General features: G+C 30.2%; 3 protein-coding genes and 1 long non-coding RNA gene across 13 annotated transcripts in view; 1 reads left to right on the top strand and 3 right to left on the bottom strand.

Moving 5' to 3' along the window:
- Window positions 1-595: 595 nt before the first annotated feature.
- RIC-3 (RIC3 acetylcholine receptor chaperone) lies at window positions 596-8,137 on the bottom strand. 7 transcript variants are annotated; one of them, XM_085480109.1, is made up of 8 exons: window positions 7,834-8,137; window positions 7,237-7,590; window positions 6,294-6,556; window positions 6,037-6,223; window positions 5,568-5,707; window positions 4,312-4,472; window positions 4,019-4,205; window positions 596-2,420 (listed from the first exon to the last, which is right to left on the bottom strand). In XM_085480109.1, the coding sequence occupies exons 1-8, from the start codon at window positions 7,979-7,981 to the stop codon at window positions 1,995-1,997; spliced, it is 1,866 nt and encodes a 621-aa protein (XP_085336235.1). In that variant the 5' UTR covers window positions 7,982-8,137; the 3' UTR covers window positions 596-1,994. The 7 variants fall into 7 exon arrangements, with proteins under 7 accessions (XP_085336235.1, XP_085336236.1, XP_085336237.1 ...); XM_085480110.1 differs by lacking the exon at window positions 5,568-5,707 and adding an exon at window positions 5,131-5,183; XM_085480112.1 differs by having other exon boundaries at window positions 2,257-2,420; window positions 3,958-4,205; window positions 7,834-8,135.
- Window positions 8,138-8,663: 526 nt separating this feature from the next.
- On the bottom strand, window positions 8,664-9,628 carry LOC114929088 (alpha-ketoglutarate dehydrogenase component 4). Of its 2 annotated transcripts, none has more exons than XM_029300472.2 (4): window positions 9,488-9,628; window positions 9,284-9,341; window positions 9,005-9,165; window positions 8,664-8,809 (listed from the first exon to the last, which is right to left on the bottom strand). In XM_029300472.2, exons 1-4 carry the CDS (start codon window positions 9,545-9,547, stop codon window positions 8,792-8,794), a joined length of 297 nt encoding a protein of 98 aa, XP_029156305.1. In that variant the 5' UTR covers window positions 9,548-9,628; the 3' UTR covers window positions 8,664-8,791. The 2 variants fall into 2 exon arrangements, with proteins under 2 accessions (XP_029156305.1, XP_029156304.1); XM_029300471.2 differs by having other exon boundaries at window positions 9,005-9,168; window positions 9,488-9,627.
- LOC114929086 (decapping and exoribonuclease protein-like) overlaps window positions 9,148-22,091 on the top strand; it is a 43,594-nt gene continuing 30,650 nt past the window's right edge. The window contains exons 1-2 of one of the 3 annotated variants that reach the window (XM_029300468.2): window positions 9,148-9,193; window positions 12,123-12,261. The gene's annotated coding sequence lies outside the window, so the exon portion shown is untranslated. Of the gene's footprint in view, window positions 9,739-12,122; window positions 12,262-22,091 lie in introns of all 3 variants that reach the window. The other 2 variants (XM_029300467.2, XM_029300466.2) reach the window with 2 other exon arrangements.
- LOC114929090 (uncharacterized) lies at window positions 10,637-12,439 on the bottom strand. Its single transcript, XR_003819195.2, has 2 exons — window positions 11,769-12,439; window positions 10,637-11,611 (listed from the first exon to the last, which is right to left on the bottom strand). It is a non-coding gene; the product is annotated as an uncharacterized LOC114929090 (long non-coding RNA).

The raw sequence follows: 22,091 nt of genomic DNA, 5'->3' as shown, positions 1-22,091 counted from the left end.
TTTGCAAAGAAATTAAAAAACAAATAATGTATAAAGTATAAAAAGAATAAAAAAGAACATAGTTTTGAATACATGATTTTCTCAAATAGTCTTAAATTAAATCTAATATTTATTTAAAAATAAGTGATTTTCAAATACACATATATGTATATATGTATTAGTGTATTATATATTTGTTTTTTGTAATAACAATATTTATAGTTACTACATATATGTAACTAATAGCACTTTGTATTTATAAATATCTGTAATATATATTATATATGATTAAGTATTTTTAATAAAAATTAATTTCAACTAATACTATATATATTTATATGTAATATAGTTATAGTTCTCTATATATAAATCAAAGTAGTTTATTATTCCTTTATGAATTACTTCATTGTTACTAAAATTTATCTACATTGCGTTTTCTAATAATATATAAATACAAATTACTAATTTCTCTCATAACCATATCTTACATAAATATTTTTTTATTACAATAAAATAATTTTGGCTATAAGAGTCGAAGGAATCTAAACAAGTATATGAATAAGTATTTTTAGAAAATAATTTAAAATTTCACAAAAATACAATCTAAGATTGAAGATTATTATAAAAGATGTGCTGCTTTATTTAATGAAATCACTTTTTTAACATTGTTCATATGCTTTAAATATATCATGAAAACAGTAACATTTTTACATAATATAAAATATAATTATATATATAAAGAATGTTGTTGATAACATATACTTGATGAATAATATTTTAATCTATATCAACTATACTTTTACACGATTTATAAATTAACATTTGCATTTTCTTCAATATCATATCTCTCTCTTTTTATACCTCGTTTTTTGAATTATTTGCTATTATTATTGACTTTTGTGTAAAAGTAAATAACATTAATAAAATCAAATTTATTTGATTCTATAAATTATAAAATGAATAGAGAACAGAAATATCTGCTTTATATTTTACTGGATTAAAAAATATTGGATTTGTTAAGTTTTATATATGATAAAATATTATCATTTATTAAACATTATTATAGATTTATAAAAACTTTGAATGTATTTTTAAACAAATATATTTTTAATCTACAGTTACAAATCAAAGTCAGAAATATTGAAATGATAAAATATTCTAACAATAATACAATAAAATATACGATAAATAAATAGAAATTGAAAAGCATTATAAAATGTTATACCTACTAAAAGAACACTAAAAATATAAAAACACAAAATGCTACAATTTAATATAAATATTTAAAGAACGATTAGTAAATGAAGCAAAAGATTTACGAACGAGAACCTTCTACTTATGAAAAAAGGAAGATTAGATTTTTGGCTTTTACAAGTTGTATCAGTGCTTGCCAATCACCAAGTTTGATATTTACCCCGTATGATACATCTGGAAAGATTCATAACTTTTCCTGTTATTTTTTTATTTTCTTGGCATTTGCAAGACCTAAAAGATTTTATAAATGACTTTTTAAGTACATAGAGTAATAACATGGCATATAACATATGTTATCAGATCGAAGTATCTATGCTATTGTAACATGGCATAGATGATAGCACTGCCTCTTTCTTTTGGCCCCTGTGGTCAATTTTATGATTCTATAAAACGTTGAATATAACAATTAAAAAACAAAAATGCGATACATATAAGATTTACATTTTAAGTTTCTGGCAGTGCTTAATCAATAAGTTTATGTATTTTTATATTGGAGTATATTTATACATATTAGCTTTTTCTTATAATTATTGCAGTAATTATATAAGTTTTTTTTCATTATAATAAAGAGATCAATCTTTAAAGATTGATAAACACTGATCCGCTTAAGGAAACAAAATTGTTTAACCTTTTTAATCTTGATTAGTTTCTGCATTTTTCTTTAAATTTTTCATTTTATGTTTCCAGTATGTATATTCTTTTCTTGCCTTCTTCTCTTTAACTTTTTCCTTATTTTTATTCTCCTCTTCCTTTTCCATGTCTCACTTCCATATCTCTTTCTCTTTTTCCTTTTCTTCTTCTTCTTCTTCTTCTTCTTCTTCTTCTTCTTCCTCCTCCTCCTCCTCCTCTTCTTCTTCCTCCTCTTCCTCTTCCTCTTCTTCTTCTTCTTCTTCCTCCTCCTCCTCCTCTTCTTCTATTTCAACTTCTACTTCTTCGTCTTCCTCTTCTTCTTTTTCCTCTTTTTTTTCTTCCTCTTCCTCCTCCTCCTCCTCCTCCTCCTCCTCCTCCTCCTCCTCCTCCTCCTCCTCCTCTTCTTCTTCTTCTTCGCTTTCTTCTTCTGCTTCCTTTTCTTCCTCTTTTTCTTTTCTTTGCCATAACTTTGGTTTTTCATTTAGTACATCTTCAACATCTGCATTTGTTTTCAAAGTTTCTTTTTCCTTTTCACTTCGAGCTTCATTCTCCGAATCCTACATATTAAATATAATCGTTTTTTTATGCAATTGAATCTTAAATTATAAAACAAATAAAAGCAAATAATAGATTATGAAATAAATATAAGATTATTTGTACAATATAAGACGAGTCTCATGCAATATTTTTAATGGAGTCAAATCTTTTTTACAATTAAAAAACAAAAAATTGATTTTATTCTTTAACTGCAACATGCAAAAGTATTTTTTAAAATTTCCAATAAACAATACAGAATGTACAAAATGTATAAATTATTTTTTATATTAATCAATATTAAATAACAATTTTACTTGCAATTAACTGCAAAGAAAAAATTTTTATTTTTAATCATTAAAATAACAAAACCTTAAACAGATTATTTTCTTATTGCTTATAAAATACAATATTATAATACTTTTCTATTCTTTCTAACAAATTTATATCAAATTTGTAACTATAACATTTAACTGTTGTTAGTTATCATAAAATTTTAACATTAAATTAACTGATAAATTAATATTATAAATTGATTTTATAAGGTATAAAGTATTCATAGATTCTCAAATGTGTTTAAAGACAATAGTTTTATTACGTATAACAACAAAATAGAACACCTTTCTTATTAATAAATATACAAACTGCTTTGGAAAATTTAGAATGTTTCGAACATGAATTATTAAGTGCAAAAATATCATAGAAAGTTAGACTATTAAAGATTATTAAACTAGTCAATTTTTTGTTTAATCGTATTTTCATTAATCTTTTATCGTTTAATCATTCATTGTAAAAAAGACATGACTCAAATTATGTACTTTATTTTTGTGTAATAACCGTTTTAAATAAACATTAAAAATATCATAATATTTTATATCTTAAATATAATATATGACACTAATATTGATATGTGTGTAATAGTTAATATGTTAATATAAGTGTAGTTTTAATTAATGCTGCAGTGTTGTTTCTTGCAAAAGGCAATTTGCATAACATAATTTTACTAGCATCATGTATAAAAAGAATTGCATTTTTTAAAATAAAAATAAAATTAAAAACAAATTCATTCCATTTAGTCAGATAATATATAATTTGCTGACATGGACGTAACAAAACATATTGAATAAAATTAAATTGCATATTCTCATAAACAAAACACACTTTTCCAAAAAATAATATATTGTTTCTGGAATAAATTGCCAAATTATAAAATTAGCTCCAAAAGTTTGGCGATTTAGTTCAGAAATTTTTTATTTTTGATAAAACTTAAATTTTTATTAACAAGCCAGTGTATATCATAATAAAAAGAAAATATTAGTAAAACATAAATAACATAAATAAAAGGCAGAAGGCACTAATGTCATTAATATCTAGAACAAATCACAGAGAATAATAGGAATAAAAATAATGAATAATGAAATCAGCACATTACTCATACCCATATTTATAATTGCCAAGAAACCATTCTTTGCACTGCATTTAGTTCCTGTGATTTGTGATCTCTATATTAAGTAACCTATACAGAAGTTAGGCAAACAATTAAATAAATGAAAGAATCACCAAATAAAACAAGGCTCCGCAGATTCATTTGATTCTGTTGGTAATTCTAATATTTCCTTACAGCTGGAATCTGGTCGAGACTGATGAGGGAGAGGGTCATTTTGCCTGAGAGAACAACAGGAGCGTCGTCGTCGTCCTCTGACTTTTCTGCTTGTGTTTCTGAATCGGTTACAAGTAATTCACACTGTGGTGGTAATGCACCCTCTAAATATATAGGTTTTGGTGGTGTTTTTTCTCTTTCAACATTACTAAAATAAAACATATAATGACAATATATATTCTGTCGAAAAATCATTTAGAAAATAATGAGTAAAATAGAAACATTTTGAAAGAAAAAAATGATAAGCATAATACCTTGGTGTAAGAATAATGGGGGTGGTAGGTCTGCTACATTTCTGTCCACTTTCACAACTAGCTGTCATTTCCATACCCATAACTTTAACTGTTGGTGATTGTTCCACTGCATCTAACTCTTCGCCTTCTCTACTATGTGATTCCGGAGTTGTAGTGTCTTCCTGTAAATTAAACTTTTATTATGATGCTCTTCCATTATTCACTACTTGTACATATTTTTGAAATAAAAAATATACATAGTAATAACATAAGTAATAAAAACTTCAAAGCCATTTCTCTCATTAATTTAATAAAAGCTATTTATATATAAGCAATGCTTTTTAATATAAAAACCATATTCAAAAAGTGAACTACGTTAGAGATTCTATAAAAATAAAAAACAGTATAATTATACAATAATATTATATGTAATGCAAATGTACAATCATCCATACATTATGGTCTATTAATTTTATAATATGCCTTATGAATAAGATATAAAATATAAGCGAGTATCATACACATGCAAGGCACACAATTAGCACTTTAAGAAACTCAAGAACAACTACTATTTCATTAACTTATTAACTTATGTTTCTCAACAATATTTAGCATTGAGAAAAATATCCTTGCTTATAAAAAAGATAATTCTGCATTTTAAAATACTTAAATGTTGTTATCGCAGAATCATACTCAGAATGAGAATATCATATGTAAAAAACGAAGACATTTATACATGATAAACTCATTATTCGTAAAACTAGTGCACTATAAATGAAAAGTGTCCCACAAACTCTTGGTTACTCTTGTTAGAGATATTTTCGGAGGCAAGAGATGTACCTTAGAACCGCGATCGACCCCTGCCAGACCATTGGACTTTGGAGCCTCATCTACTACTCAAAATATAAAAATATACAACGTAAATTCTATTACTGAATACATATATTCCAATTTGATATATTCGTATACTGAATATCGCACTTGATTAATATATGCATATAATATGCACATGTGCATTAATATATGCATATACATCAATATGGATCTTATGTACAGTATAAACAGTTTAAACCAACAATTTGTAATTTTTTGCAACACTTAGCTTTGATATTTGAAGAAGCCAAATATTGAAGATAAAATCTTAATATTAAATGTACAGTATGTTTAATGTACATTGGGTAGGTAAAGCTTGTAACGCAATCAGAACACAGCGACGTGCATATTTACTAACGACTAATAAACTGAAACTGAATTGCGTCAAAACTAATCTGATAAACCTTGTTTTCTGGCTGTGAGCCCGAGTTATGCATTACTGAACGTGATATGTTGCTCATCTGGACAACGATTCTTTCCATGGCTGCTTCCGTCTCGACCAATCGTTGTCTCAGTTGATCTATCTCTATGTCTCCTGCCGCTTCTAGTGTTCCAGCATGTACAACATTATCAAACGTAGTACAGAGTATAAGTATAAATACTTACAATATATGCTCATTTTTATATTCAGAATCTTGCAATGTATATCCGCGCGTATAGATACGTGTGTGTTCTAATTGTGCAAACCTTGCATCATGCAATACCATTGAAAAATCTGTTTAGATACTCAAGAAGGTATATATATATATATATCTTAATTCTCTAAAATATATTTCTCCAAAAGAAATAGCTTCTCAGAAAAACATTGCATTGATGATAATGTAAATGAAACATGGCTTGTAATAATAGAAACATTTGCACATAAGCACTTACGATCCTTCAATTCTTCTATAGTTGGCGCAGTCCTAAATGGCGACTTTTCCCTTGGATAATGTAGCGTACCTCCAGTCATTGCAGTAGTAAGAGCTTCTGGACTGAACACCATTTTTCGAAATTCCTTTTCAGCAGCTGCCCCCGGATATTCCGAAATAATTTCGCTGTCGGAATTCTTCTTCAAGACCTGTTAAAACAATAAGTTTAATATACATTTTAAGTTTTTGTCACAATAATTTTGGAGATTTATATGTTACCTTGACAATGGTGTACAGGAAAAACAAAACTATCCCTATTGTGTATAGCGGCATAACAATTCCCATTGTACCATTTCCTTTAGGAGCTGGAACAACATGACCAGCGCCACCAAGAGGCGGCCTCATTTTTGGCATAGCGTGATCAGTTCTGTCCACTATCTTCGGTACAATGTGAGAGGATGGTATGGCCCTCCCTCGCTCTCTCATCGCAGGATGCATTCCACCTGCATGAGGAGGAGTACGACGCTCCTGTCGTATAGTATCTGTAGACATAAAAAAAATCTATGAATTTTTATCTGTAAATAATATTTTTTTATTGTATATAAAAATCAATTAATTTTGTGTTAAAACGTCCACCCACAAATTAGTACAAACTTGTGTCAATTAATGCAATATAATATAATTAGTCTTTTATTAATTTTTTGTAAAATTGTTATAAATATACTTCAATTAACTTAATGAAATAAAATTTTAAATTTTTGTAAAAAAATCTTAATGAGAGGAATAAATAAGTCATGGGTATGGATGTATTTGAAATGCTTTGGGCCATGTCTTGTCTGCCAAACATTGTCTGCCAACAAGCTTATTTTTTTGGCAATCAGCCAAAGCAAAATAGATAACTCAAAGCCATTTTCCATATATATATATGATGATGTGATTACAGACATATAGCTAAAAGTTTATCTTATTATATAAGTGATTTACACATAAACAATTTAGTCATCGTATTTGATTAAAAAGCATATTAATTTAAAAATTCAATTAATACAAATATTATTATAATTAGTATAAGATTTACAAACTTATATATATTTAAAGAAATCATTATGAAAACAATTGTAGTTAGTTAAAATTATTTATATATTAAAGTAGAATGGCACAAAGATTTATTAGTATTAAATGACAATATTAATTCTACTTTGCATATCTTTGCAATTCTTACTGTGTGGCATCAAGATATGATATCTGATAAGATGAGGTGTTCCTAATTGAGACAATGGTACACCAAAGTTCATTTTAAGGCAAAGGGAACTATTGAACGATCTAATTTCCTCCAACACTTGTTTGTAAGTTTTTCCCAATCGTTCTCTTTCAGCGAGAAAAGATGATAAATCTATGCCACATCTGGCTAGAACCTCCTCTCTACACAAACTCGCGGTTTGTGGACTCAGCTTGCTAAGCTTTAACGCATCTCTGACACGTGGATCAACTGGATGATGCCTCAATATATTTTGACACATTTCTTGCATTATATCCACCGCAGTGACATCGCTTTCAAATATTACTTCGCAGCACGCTACACATAATAACTGTATGCAGTATAAAAAGAACATATGTTGCAAGGTATTTTATATTTAGATATAATTCTTGTCTGTTTGACTCTCTGCAGACATGTTAAACATCAAAATTTAAGTTATTTATAGACAAAAAAGGTAAAAAAAAGTATGTCCACCAGAAATAACAAAATATTTTTAGCGAGAATTTTGCAATATTCTTATTGTCATTAACAATCTTACGTACGTGAACATTGGAATCTTACCAGAACTGTCCGTCGTAGGGTGATGCGTAGTGACAGATGCTGTGAGCATAGGGTAGAAAATTTTCGGCCATAGCACTGCAAAGCAGCTGGCCACGATCGCGAGTATAAAAATCGTCTTTCTCGGTCCGAAATCCGTTATCTCGGCCATTTTCGTAGGTTCGTCGTTCGTAAATGCGTTTCGTGCTTCGAGAAAACTTCGATAAAACTATAAACGGATCGCGAAATTCTTCTCACGTCCAGGCACACGTCGAGGCGAGATGAAAGCCGCCGCAGCGCACTGTCGTCTGCTATTTTTGTCATACCGCAGCAGGACCGTATCAAGACGTTGTCATCGGAGAGAGAATTATTGCTAAGAATTAAAAAAAACTATCGTTAAATGATTACAATGAAAAAGTCAGAGCACATAATTATGAAAATTAAATTATACTGAAAAATGCTTGAAAATGTTTCGGGCACTTTTTATTTTAAATTATGTGCATTCATAAAATAATTATATCATATTCATAAAATAATTATATTATCAATGGAAATTAGATTTTATTTATTTATATTTTTTTAAACTCCAGACACATGTTTAAGATGAATTTTTAAATTACAGAATAAGTATCAAAATAATCTCTCTTCTTGATTCAATTATATATGAAAGAAGCATGAATAGAAATTTAATATTTGAATAAAATATTTTAGAAAAATCTCATTACGTCTGGGATTAACTCATATTGGCTGTTACAGGAATGAGCTAAGAGTTGTGCTAAAAATAGCAGGCCCTGGCAGTGTCACAAAAGACCTTGCCTGATATATGTATGGTTGATATGCATATAAATGTAAAATATCTTTTCTCATATTTATTTATTTGAATATAACACATTAGATCAATCAATAATAAAGTTAATTTAATTATTATATAAGTTATGACATCGCATTAATTTACAAAATCCTAAATACTTGTACTGCAAGCTTATTCTGGTCCACCACGCTGTAAGATAACGCACAAGTGTTATTAATTATAGAATTAAATCTTTTTTTAGAATACATTGTATATATAATAATACGTTAATTATATCTACATTATATTAAATTAAGCAAATGAGTGAAAAATAATTTTCAAGTGCGCAGAATTCATGACATCTCAAAGATCCCCATCAAAAACAAGATTCATCTCGCAACTTACATTAATATATTCGATTTCCTTCTGATCTATCGGTCGTCTCTGATATCGCAGAGGCAGGTGAATGTCTTCAATCGTTGGCAGGACTATTACTCGGGGGCCCGTTGAACCTCCCGCGCTTTGGGACGGTCCTGATCTAGATGGAGCTGTGGTCGTGCCTGCAACTGCTGCAACAGATCTCGGTGTCAGCTGGTATTTGTTTTTTTTTCATATTTTTTTTCAACGATATCGCGCATGATATGGTGCGGCATCGATTGCGTGCCGGTTTCGCTTGTAAGTTACCTGCACGATTAACGCCACCCTTGCGAAACTTGATCATCGGCACGTGCGGCTGGATCACCTGCGGAAAAATCGCGTCAGTAATCTCAGGCGACTTTAGGAGTCACATACCGCATGAAAATATACGATCGATCATCCTTTACGCGAAATGACCGCAAGACGCTTCGCGATCAGCTGATCCGGTTGACAGTCGGTGACAGTACTGACCTTCCAAGTTTTGCTTGCCATCATAATTTTTTTGTCTAAGGAGGAAGGCTGCGATCCCATACGACTTATTTCGTCTGCAACAGAGGTGAAGTGCTCCTCTAATCGTGCAGCAGCGTACACAGATTATAGATGGCGTTTTGGCAGGCTTCTTTGACTAAGTTCGCGCGCGTTCTTTACGTTAGTCGATAGTGCAATAGGAAAGAATGAGTTAAAAAATATCTTGCGAACACAATTGAAGTAAAAATGTTAAGGTAAAAGAAATCCTCTCAATCTATATTTAATAGAATCTTGTATGTTTGATGTTTTATAACGATTATATGACAGAAAATTCTCATTATATTTTGATGATTATTTAATCTATTAGATATTGAATATATATATATGCATATAGTAGCATTGATTAATTTATATTAAACATACATATAATTGTATATAATTAAATTTAGAAAAAAAAAAGCTAATTAGTTTTTTGCTTGCGTTAATCTTATATTCTATGCATACATATGTAACATTGATTAATTTCTACATTAAATATATAATTGTATATAATACAATGGATATTAAATCAATTAATATATATGTCTCACATATATACTTTTGAGTTATGGAATAAGATACGGATTTAAAAAAAGAAAAGGCTAATATTAAATTAATGTATCTGTACTTAACATTTGGATTATGAAAATAATTATCGTTAACTATGTGTACTTTAATTTTAGTCTGTAAAATTAATGCAAAATTTTTAATAATTTAACATACGCACATTTAGTATGATACTCGACTCTAAATTCAATAATAGTAATCAAAATACTAAGTTTGATATTATTTTGTTCAATGACAATAATATAATAATCATAAGATGATATAATTGTCAGAAAGGATATTTGCAGGATAATGAAAAAGTATTATATGTGATAAATTTGTGTATTATTAATGTCTTCCATCTTTTTATCATTTATATACTATTTACATTTCCTCACAGACATTTATTGACATATGTTATATATGTATATCATATCTTGTTTCTCTGACAAGAGGCTGGTTTTATCAAATCTCAAATATTATTATTCTATAGATGCAAATAGTATATAGCTTGAATTTCTTCAAGATAAAATTAGAGAGAAGCATAATTTTGAATAATAAAAAAGATCACAAGATCATGGACATATTTATTTATTATTGCTTTTCAAAGCTTAAATTCTTAATTATTCGATTTTGAAGTGCTTTTTCATTATGAATGGTATAATGGACAACTGCTTTTCATCAAATTGCTTTATTTGTTGCATTATGCATTCGTCAATAGCATCAGTTTTAATCACTTTACATATTTGATGAATAAACTATGCTCCTTATTCTCATCAAAGTAAATATATTTTTAGTAAATATATATTTTATTTTATCCTGTATCACGCTGATTTAATAATATTATTATTACTAAATTGGTCATAGATCCTATAAATGTTCTCTCATAAATTTATCATAGAGTTTCAAGCATTTCTTTATGAGATTCTTACAAATGATCTTCAAAATTTTGTTATATTACAACATTTTAAGAGAATATTGTCGCGCACAAGTCTTCGCCTTATTAAAGTTCAAGTACTCTGGTATTAATTTTTTTGCAATTGTCCATAATAAATACACGTCTAACGTACAATTTGACATTCGTTTTCTTGTTATCCAATACGTCAAGTGGGAAAGAATTGTGAATTCCAATTAATCTTTCGTAGAGAATTCTTGTACAGCTAAATTTATTCTAATCATTAATCAACGACTTATAACATTTATCATATTCATCCAGCAAACACAAAGTAACAATTACATAACATCAATGTTATAATTTCTTACACAATAATATAACTCTTACGTACAAGCCATGTTATATTGCAGTTATATTATTGAGTGGGAAATTATAACATTGATGTTATATAATTGTTACTTTGTGTTTGCTGGGATTCTAATGTCATCAGGATCTTGGTTCCGATTGGCTTTATCGAGCTCTTCATTTTCTATGTATTTCTTTTTAGTAGTCTGTTCCTTTTTTTCCCTTATTCAGATCATCCTCTTCATAAGTCTTTACATTCTCAACTTTTGATTTTCTCGTTTGTACAATCGCAACATTCTGTTCTGCAATGTAAAATGGCTCACAAGATTATCATATTCACGCCCAATTATAATGACACATTATAATAAATAACTTATTAAATATATCTTACAATCTTGCAAATAGACAAAGAATTTACAATGCAAGTGAATTGCGCATTTAAAAGAAGACCTTTCTTACCTTTACAGCTATTGACTATACTTTGTGCTCGATTCGATGTAAATTTACCTTGAGATTCCGCTAGCACAAATTCCGTAGCGTGAGATTAAGCAAGATAGGAATGCTCCTTTTATATATACATATATATATATATATATATATATATACAATTTCAGAATGTTCCAGAATCTATTTAAAACTTTGTTCCGTTTTTTTATCTTGCAATTCCGAGTAATGCGATCTGCGAACAAATATTTTTGCAATTTATTGAAAACCGGGTATATTTAAATAAACACATCTCATGTATTTAGAAATTATGCAATGATTTGATCTGTGGTGATGCAATCCTTTAATGATGTTTTTTTTTATTTATAGTGATCTGATCCAGAACAACACGGACCGAAAACGCTAAATTTGCTTCCTGTCGCGGATAAATCAATCTCTTATCAGCTTCGTGGATAATGAAGAAAAAAAGAGTGAGTGATATGAAGTGCAAATGACAATTACGACTCAGGTAATTTTAATCATTTTTTTACATTATTATATACAAACTACATTGATCATTAAGTGGTGAAATAATTTGATATTTCCGTGGTATTCCTAATCTTATAATTTCAAGAATATAGTACAATAAAATGATAAAAAGTTTACGCTATACATATATATATATATATATATATATATACATAATAAATTTATGAATAATTAATAAAAGGAAGGACTCTTCTACTATTCATAGAATTGATCTTAAAATACTTGCACCGCTTGAATGCAATCAAGCTACGATTAATATTGTTACTATCGTGGAAAAAGAACGTCATTTTGCCTCATTTTAAATTTGGTGTTTAAATTTACGTGAATTAAGAAAGAAATTTATATTTAAATGTGAATTCATCATTTAATGTTCAAAATTGTTTGGAATTTACAAGAAAGCTCGCAAGCGGAAATTTTACAAGAAATCAACAAAATGAATAAATGTGATTGCCTTGTTCTATTCTGCTGATTGTAAACTTCATATAGATAATGAAATTTGGCATTGTTCTAACTTCTATACATGCAATTTAAACAAAGCCAAGAATTTTTCCTGCAATATCACGCCGGACGTGTTCGTTCCTGTGGTCGCATATACATATGTATAATTGGTAAACATATCCCGGCTTCTTTATTGTGGGAACCATCGTCGTCACGCACCGTGTCGGCACACACTTAAAATGTAACGTTTCATAGGCACAGCGTGTGTTTAATGAAACAACTCGTTTCGTTCTCGCGAGGCGTGCCTTCGATACGTTAACGCTTCGAACTCACGATCTGCACAAATTTTTGCGCTTCTGCCGAAAGGCGGGGTCAGAATAAATTATATTATCAATAGGCTCGTCATGAGAAATAATCTGCCCGTAGAGATGATCGCACGTGTATAATATCTGCAACAATAAGAATTATATTAAAAATGATGTAAATGTCATTTTTATAAATTAACGAAATTTATTTTAAAAATAAAACTCGAGCTCTTACATAGCATTTTCAAGAAATTAATTAAATCTGCGGAGTAAAAATAAAGAAAAAAAAAGAATAGCCGGCCGTTCATTGTGCAAGCTTCGTCGAATTGGGACGCGTCCCGCATTTACGCTGATGGTTCCGGTGCGATATAACGACGTAACTTTCTCCAAAGTGTATGATTATCGAAGTAGCGGACACATTATTATTTTTCAGCCGTGATGTAGGTGCGAAATAAAAATGCGAGAGAAAAACCGTACGATAATAATGCGCGACTTTGAAAAGTCCTCTCCTCTCGACAGGCCGGTCACGAGTCATCGACACTAACGACAATTACAAATGCCCAACTCGTAGTTTCACGCACGAGGGGAATACAGAGAGAGAGAGAGAGAGAGAGAGCCATGTACACACAGCCACAACTTACAATCTCGCATTTGCCTGTTTCATACATGTTGCGGTTGCAGAATCGGCGAACACGTCGCTTATATATACTTCTTTATATGTGTGTGGATCTGTGTTTGCACGGCTCTTCATACTGAACACTCGGCCCATTGTGAGGACCCAACAGCTGAAAATTATTCGACACAATAAGTACCGTAGGAGAGGATCTTGCGGGATCTTTTGCTATTTTTATTCGATAAAATCAGAGACAAAATTAGAATCAGCGTGACACATCGATAACTATGATTGACATTCAAATCACTATCGTACGTCTAGTAAAATATGAATAAAATATGTAAATCATTATATGCATGTGTCATAATACATCGCATACATTGAGTCATTCTAGAGAGAGATGTCAAGAAGTTCAGCCATTGATATCTGTAAGATAATCCTAAACTTGAGTTCTTTTTTTCTGGCACTGCCTTTGTTACTCGATAAGTCGATGCTGCAATAATGTCCAGGACACCTCAGGTGTAATAGTTTCGGCGTCTCGGTGCTTTATTTTCGCTGAAGCGTAGAAATGCATAAGGGGAAGATTGCTGGAGTTGATATGGCGAGGAGCTTAACTCCGGTAACCTAGCTTTATGATGTAGAATAAAACTCATACAGCTAGATAACCAAAGAAAATGTCCGCGCCAAGAGATCCTTTTCAACATGTAATAAAACATTTTCTCCAATTGTCATTTTTTTCATGAATTGCTAATAAGAAAAAAAATGAAATAAGTCTGCAAGACAAGCTTTTATATTGCAAAGAAATTTTTGACTATTTTCAGATAACACTGTAAGCTAAAAATATAAATATAATTCATATTTTATCGTGCTATATAAATGTTATGGTATAATTCTTACTTTGTTGGAGCAAATATTATTTAATTACTTCCTTCGTATTATTTTTTTAGCATGGAATATAAATTGTAAATCCGTGAATCTCTCTATTCCCAGTTGGAAGGTCCCAGTCCTTCACTTTTTAGTTTGCAAGCTCCAATCGCATCGATATATAATACACACGCCGCCATCGCGTCTATTATCTGAAACAGATACAGAGAGAAATCGTAAATCGCTTTGCAACAATCGTCCCTTTGTTGTGCGTAAGCGAATTGATCGATATGCGTGCGCGGTGGGGAACTGAAAAGTGAAACAGCCGTTGACATTTCGGAGTGAAAGTCGTGTAATCTGGACCCGCAGATACATAATGTGACGATGACTAAACATACGTTTGAAAGGCTACTCTTATAAAAGGCTTTTGCGTCGATAGGACCGACCCTTCTTTTAAAATTGCTTAATATTTATTTTTCTTAATATTTATTTATTTTCTTAAATTACATATATGAAAAAAATGCAATGAAAATATGGCTCGTTGAAGCTTGATTCGATATTTGCCTTATAGAGAGATATAATATGCATTAACAAAATAATTGATGCAATTATTATAATTATCTTCGGTTCTGATTTTAAGTAATCCTGAAACTACTCGAACAACTTTAATATATTTATCTGAGAAAGATATATATCTATATTAAGTCTTGCACCATGTGCTAATTGTAAGTCACATTACGTGCTTCGTCGCGTCATATGTAATTACATAGCATTGACACGTCATTGAAGTGTCGTAGACTTCAATTTAACGAGAATTCTAATCAACGATTAATCGATGCAGTTCACGGAATGATATGAGTAAGACTCGTATTTTTCCTTATTTTATGGATATCACCGATTTTCCATTAAATGTATCCGTATATACTCCAATTTTTTTATTTTTATCTAACATTATCACTTAATTGAGCAGTTTGTCAATCACGTGTTGCCAGGAACAATTATACGAGCCATATTTATACGTTCTCGTTCGAGAATTATCGCGATATACTTATCGATTCTTAATTCTCTAGCACAAGGAGATATTATCCGTATACTCTCCGTTACGGAATTGCTTATTAAAGTACTTTTCATCGAAGTCGAGTCGACAAATATGTATATACAGACCGGTATAAAGTTTCGTAAGAACATCCGTTCGGAGAAAGTTATGATCTTGCTATATCGTTTCGTATATCGTTTGTATCTGGATTTAATTTTATTTTCAATCCTCTCTCTTAATCTTTCTCTTTATTTCTCTTTCACACACATACACACACACACACACACACAATCCTTATGTCTCCTTCGACCACAAGAGCAGCACTTTCAGCTCTTAAAATAAATCTCTGCTTTCAAAAAGAAAGGTTTCGCTTTATCACAAACTTGCCCGTAGCACTTTATTATTATTATTATTTTTCTTTATAAGTTCTACATCGCGCCATAAAAAGAGGCAGCCCGTTATCGTTCCGTATTTAACGAACGCGCTTATCATTGTGATTAGAATGTGCTTGACAACAGAAATTGGTGAAAATGTGAAAGCGCGATCGTGCGGGATAGATTTACATTAAACAGCTGTACTATCACTCTATTACGATATAGCGGATGCAACATGACGAAACATTGTGAAGAATGAGGAAAAATTGAAAGTAATCTAGGAAAAATCAGATACAGTAATACACACACTTAACGCACACATAAATGCGCAACTTGTTACAGTTTTAGAATCACGGGTATCAGATCAGGTCAGGTTCAGTGACACGAATGAAGCAGCCGATGCACGCAAATAATAAAATTATAAATAATTCGTGACGAATTCTCTCTATTCTTCATTCGAGTGGCACTTTAGAGTTCGCTCGAGAACGGCTTAATTTCATTATCACGCAGTCTCACGACGCACAAAATGTCAAGGACGATCCGTCTGACGATTCCGTTCCCGTCAAAATGACACTTGCTCGCTGCCGGATTTCAAACACGCGAATAAAAATTCTGACCTCTGTCCAAGCGATTCCCGATTCTATCACGAGCCTCTCTTATCCGAACCGTGAAATCGAACATCACGTATAGCTATATAAATACATGTAAGTAAAGCGTATCTGTCTCTGATAAGTCTGATTAGATCGACCTTCGATTTCTCAAGCTTATCTGTCATCGTTGTTGCAACTATATAGATATAATATTTGTCATCGCACCTTTTGAGAATATTTTACTGATGTCCGGTATACTCGAGAAAAAGGCACACACGTTCTGTGATAAGACAGCAAAGTTGTTTGCGAGATCAATGAACGGCCGTCGTTAATTTGTTATATTGATCGAACCGCGTATTGATATTGATTCGAATGATGCAAGAACAAAATTTTCGATATCAATAATATATAATTTTTTTCATGATTATATAACATATGAATGATTTTCGCGAAATTATAACATGTATTTTTTTTAAATTGAGACTTTAAACGCTCCTGATATCGTGCCCGAATTAGATAAAAAATTTACGAAATGCTCGAACATTTAAAGAATTACGTCGAAGAGTTGCTTCTCTAAGATTATTAAAGCTGAAAAAAATTTTTAATTTAAACATTTAATGAAAAACTTTAATTATAAAATATATATATTTTTTATAATATAATTATACCGCATATATTAATAATATCAAATGTAATAAAAATGCTAGATATTACATGATATAAATATTTTAATATTATTATAAATTAAAAAATATATAATTTTGTAGATTATTCCTGATTTTAATTATGGAAAATTACAAGGTGCTTTGAATTAAAAATAAACCCATAAATTAATATTGATTAATATTCTAGCACATATATAATGTTTTTGTAATTTTATTCACGAATGGATTCCCACATGTGCGAGATCTTACAACTATTTTTAACTCGAAAAATGACTCGACTCCTGGCAGTGACGTCGCTTTACCGATCTAATTAACAACTTCACGTACGGTTCAGTCGTTACAAAGTCTCCGGTATATGATCTGTTGACTGTACCTATTACCTCATCGAATTCGCGTAAGCATTTTGTAATAATCGGACCGTTTGTCGACGCAAGTTCCCGAAAAGTTCCCGGTACTTTTGATCAATATTTCGCGACGACTGGATAAACTCAATTTCTAACGCGAGATTTTTCGACACGATTTCCAACCGTTTATGCAAATACAGCTGCGCCAGTGCTTGAGATAGCTGTTTCACTCGCAGACATTATCATTGCGATTACAGTTATCGATTTAATTTCCCTGCCTCTTAAACGTGTACTTGATATGGAAATACAAGAAAGAAAATCAAGAAACATGGCTTATGCAATAAAATTATCTGTGAAAGTTATATACGTGTGACTTCTTCAGTGGAAATAGTATTTTGAAAGAACATTGATTTAAATAAAACCATTATTACATAAAATAAAATTAGCTGAAAATAGTATAAAAATTTTTCTGAAAAGTATGCAATTTTTTATATCCAAATTTTTTTTTACTTTAACAAAATTAAATTTAATAAAATTAAATGTCTTAATTAATTAAATAAATATTGTTGTTTAATGTGTATATTTAAAAAAACTTTTGTGTGTGTAAAAAATATAATTCTTACCCCAAATTGTATTCATGAACTGGTGAAATATCTTTAAATATAATTGCCAAAAGTACAAAATTTAACTGAAATTTCGATATATTAGAGAGAAACAGTCGTCGATGATTCGTTCGCGAACAGTTTTGAAACTGATGAAAAGTAATCTTTTAATGTATAAATATTTATATGTCATTGATCGAGTCAAAACAAGGATAATTTACGAAAGGTCGTTCGTTAATCCTCTTTGTAATATCTCTGTAGCGCGATAATAGAATAACAAATCGTATTACTTGGCTTATTGCTGGATATATATTGTGATATTATTTCCATCTGTAAGAATATATTGAGTGATACAAAAAAAATGAAGAGAGAGAATATAACTTAAACATAGAAATAATTATTGCGAGGAATCGAAGAAATCGTAAATAATATAAATAAAAGTTCTATTTAAAAAATATTTTATCCAAATATATATATATCAGAAAAAGAGAAAATATTTTAGTTAATATTTGACACGTTTAATTCTATATAAAATTCTCTTTTGGAATAAAATTATATTAAAGTCACGTGGAATTTATTCGCATATTCCGGAGAGAATTTCACATTAGCTTTTTTTAAATAAAAATTCGCGTAACTCGTATGTACGTATGCAGATTGCGACGTGTTTGCATTTTATTCCTCGAACGTTCTACGATGCCGATCTCCGGCGAGTTCACCGATGTAACGAAGATCGCATGCGATATAGGCTTCCGCGCGGCAATAATACCGGTTGCGGTTGTTCGGTGAACGTGCACACAGAAACGACTCTTTGCCGGTATCGAGCTAGGTATCGTCAACCAAGAGAATCCATTCCACAAATAAAAAATTCAAGACAATTATATATATAATAAATGTGGGATGATTAAATTATACAGAAAGTGATTTTTAATTATATAATAATACTTTAAAAGATAAACCCTTAAAATTGAAGAAAAAGATATAAAAAATAAAAATCAATCGAAGAAAAAGATATTACGAACATAAGTTTCAGATTTTATTTTTTGTACAAATTAAAGAAAATACATGAAGAATACTTGTCATTCGTAACGCAAGCATATATATGATCTCTCCTTCGGCTATGAATAACAAAAAACCACTAAAACAACTTTCTAATATTTTTTTTGATCATTGTATATTCGTTGTTTCTACCTGACATAAAGTGGTAATAATACCTAGAACAATTTATATGCATAGAAAATTTTTTTGAGGGCTGCGGATTCGCCCTTTGAAGTATAGATATGTAATTAGAAATCATCTTGTATAATTATGAAGAAGGGAAAGTATTTTCTAAAATATTAATAAGGTCTACAGAAGAAGGTACAATCTGACATTAGTTTTTGCCGATACCGCGAGAAAATGGTCCATGGTTGATGTTGCGTGCAAGTTTGTGCAAAAATACGCACATATGCTCCAACACGGACCAGCAGCTCACGTTAACACGATGTAAACGAATAATCGATCGTGCTGAAATTTCTTTTAACACGCCAACGTGAGATACAACGTCGTGAATTATCATTACTTCGACGATTGTGTCTTATCGATGTGTGTGCGCGCAAATGTGCTATATTTATTTTTAGATATTATGTAAGGTTCCATAAAAGATATTTAAAATCGTTTGTCAAGAATTCGTGAAAAAGACATTTCTTTGAAAAATTGGATAATTACTAATTATATACATACTATGTTCTATGGAAAATATCTTCTATCCATTTTGTCCCTCTCTCAGAAACGAGTTATATAAATTTAATTATATAAATATAAGAAAATATATGGAAAAGAAAAAGTGTTCAAGAAGGAGGTGTATCATACAGATTATTGAAATTACTAACTCGGGCAACACGCGTGTCTAAAGTATGACTTTGAGATATTTTGTTAGACACTCTGTGTTTAAGTAATATTGATTCGTAAAAACAAAAAACAAAAATAATATTAAGTTAGCGGCGATATGTGAGAGAGGAAATTTAGGTCATCATTAACGATAGACATTAACTTAAATTTTATTTTCGAGAATAATTTTCTTTATATCAAATTTTGGACTTTAATAGACAACGCGGACGAATAAAAATTGTTCTGAAATTGCCTCTCCGCGTACAATTTTTCTACACATTTATATAAAACCAAAAAGAATCTGTTTAACAAGATTTTGTGCGAAATAATTGTTTGATCGCGGATGAAAGTAATGCTTGATTATCGAGCGACAAGGAGAAAGACGCTCGAGTTGTATAGCATGCAGCGGCTCCGCTTTTCCACGGTAGATGTGTGCATGACCTGTTGCTAAGAGGCCCACGGAAATTCGCACGCGAAACGGTGCGAATCGTTGAGGATAAAGATGTGCGCACCGATAGTGCGAATGCGAAACAAGTAATCGGTATTTAGAAAGAAAAAAAAGAAGCAAAGAAAATAATTTAAAAAATTTACAATTGAGGAATCATAAAAACATTTTCAAAAAAAGTGAAAGTAATATATTAATCCGGGATTAAATATTAATAATGTATATGAATTAATATTTACACGAAACAGAAAATATAAATTTTGCATTTGCGCATTTTTTGTAATTTTTATTTTGGAACCTGAAAATATTATATCGTAATTTATATTAAAAATGTATATATATTACGACATACTCTTTATGAAGATTAAAATAGAATATTTTTAAAAATTGAAAAGAAAAAAATGAGAAATATGTAGTGGGTTCTGCTTATATTGTTCATGATACAAAACGATTGCCTTAACCTTGTCGCTTGTATTGATAGAAAATCCTTCACGCACGGATAGTCTATTCGAATTCACCGAGATAATTAATCGACCGAAGTGTCTGACGATACTGACATTGACATTCGGCCTTGAAGAAATTCTCCGATATCTTGAGGGAAGACGCGAACTTTATATCTTTGTACATTTTATACGCTCCCCTATTTCTAATCACATTTCCGTTTGATTGTACGCACACGTTTGCTGTATTATTATTTAACGAATCGTAAATTTGAACATTAATTTAAAAATGTGTGGATTAGCAGAATTTTAATTATTTTACGGAAAAAATAAAATTAAAAAACATTATTAACAGGAATTTCAAATCTAACAAATTTTATAATTTTTAATTAATATTGAATAATGTTGTAAAAGAGACTGACAAAAAATGTATGAACGTTTTTGTTCAAAAAATATGTTTCAAATTGAGGCGCATATTTAAAGTAAATTTCATAAATTTGGAGAAATTGAGCAATTTTGCAGTTACAATTCCTAAGAAGTTGACTCTTACTACTGTATGATCAGACCTTTGTTTAATTTGACGTTGATTGTTTCGGTATGTTAAATCTTGAATATAATACACGCAATAGTCTTGGTAAGAGGGAAGCTATTAAGCACAAACTCAAGGTACTCCGCGCTTCGATACTCTCAAAACTGCTTATTTCAACTAATGTATCTCGTGCCGACCGGTACATAGTAAGCCGGTTATATCGAAAGTGATGTAAGTCTAACGTTGAAACACGGATTTCCATAAAACGATGCGGGTAGAAAACCGCATGTATTTATATCAATTTAAGGAAGACTATAAAAATGCTGGTTTTGCATACTATACTCTCAATATAAATCGTTAAAAAACCATAAAATCAATATGAGTTACACGAATAATTTTTTTTATTCTTTTTATTAATCCTGAAAAGAATCTTCCAGGCATTTATTTTAATTCTAATTACTTCTGCGATATCGGAATTTGGAATAAATGTATTTATCCGCGAACGAATGTGCATTGTTAATAGTTCTTTAGAGTTGTGTAAACTAAAATTATGTAAAATATGCGCTTAATATAAAAATTGCATTCGAAGAAACCGATATCTTAAATTGAAAGTTTCTAATTTTTCTATTTTTTTTTCTCTCTATTCATTATTTTTTTTTAAGCAAATCATATTATTATTTCGAACGATTATTACTTATT

The sequence above is a fragment of the Nylanderia fulva genome, unplaced genomic scaffold, assembly GCF_048542155.1.
Source record: "Nylanderia fulva isolate GAGA-0341 unplaced genomic scaffold, ASM4854215v1 Scaffold14, whole genome shotgun sequence".
In the NCBI taxonomy this organism is placed as follows: domain Eukaryota; kingdom Metazoa; phylum Arthropoda; class Insecta; order Hymenoptera; family Formicidae; genus Nylanderia; species Nylanderia fulva.
Note: the sequence above shows the minus strand (reverse complement) of the source record. Positions and strands in the feature narration are given on the sequence as shown.

Bases quoted from the DNA above. Each gene is read 5' to 3' on its own strand.
- RIC-3 (XM_085480109.1), bottom strand. From the start codon at position 7,981: ATGGCCGAGATAACGGATTTCGGACCGAGAAAGACGATTTTTATACTC. The intron at 5,708-6,036 runs GTAAGTGCTTAT...CTGGAACACTAG, and splicing joins TATAGAAGAATTGAAGGATC to AAGCGGCAGGAGACATAGAG. The intron at 4,206-4,311 runs GTATTATGCTTA...GTTTTATTTTAG, and splicing joins CCCATTATTCTTACACCAAG to TAATGTTGAAAGAGAAAAAA.
- LOC114929088 (XM_029300471.2), bottom strand. From the start codon at position 9,547: ATGGGATCGCAGCCTTCCTCCTTAGACAAAAAAATTATGATGGCAAGC. The intron at 9,342-9,487 runs GTCAGTACTGTC...ATTTTTCCGCAG, and splicing joins TGGCAAGCAAAACTTGGAAG to GTGATCCAGCCGCACGTGCC. The intron at 9,169-9,283 runs GTAACTTACAAG...GATCTGTTGCAG, and splicing joins GGGTGGCGTTAATCGTGCAG to CAGTTGCAGGCACGACCACA.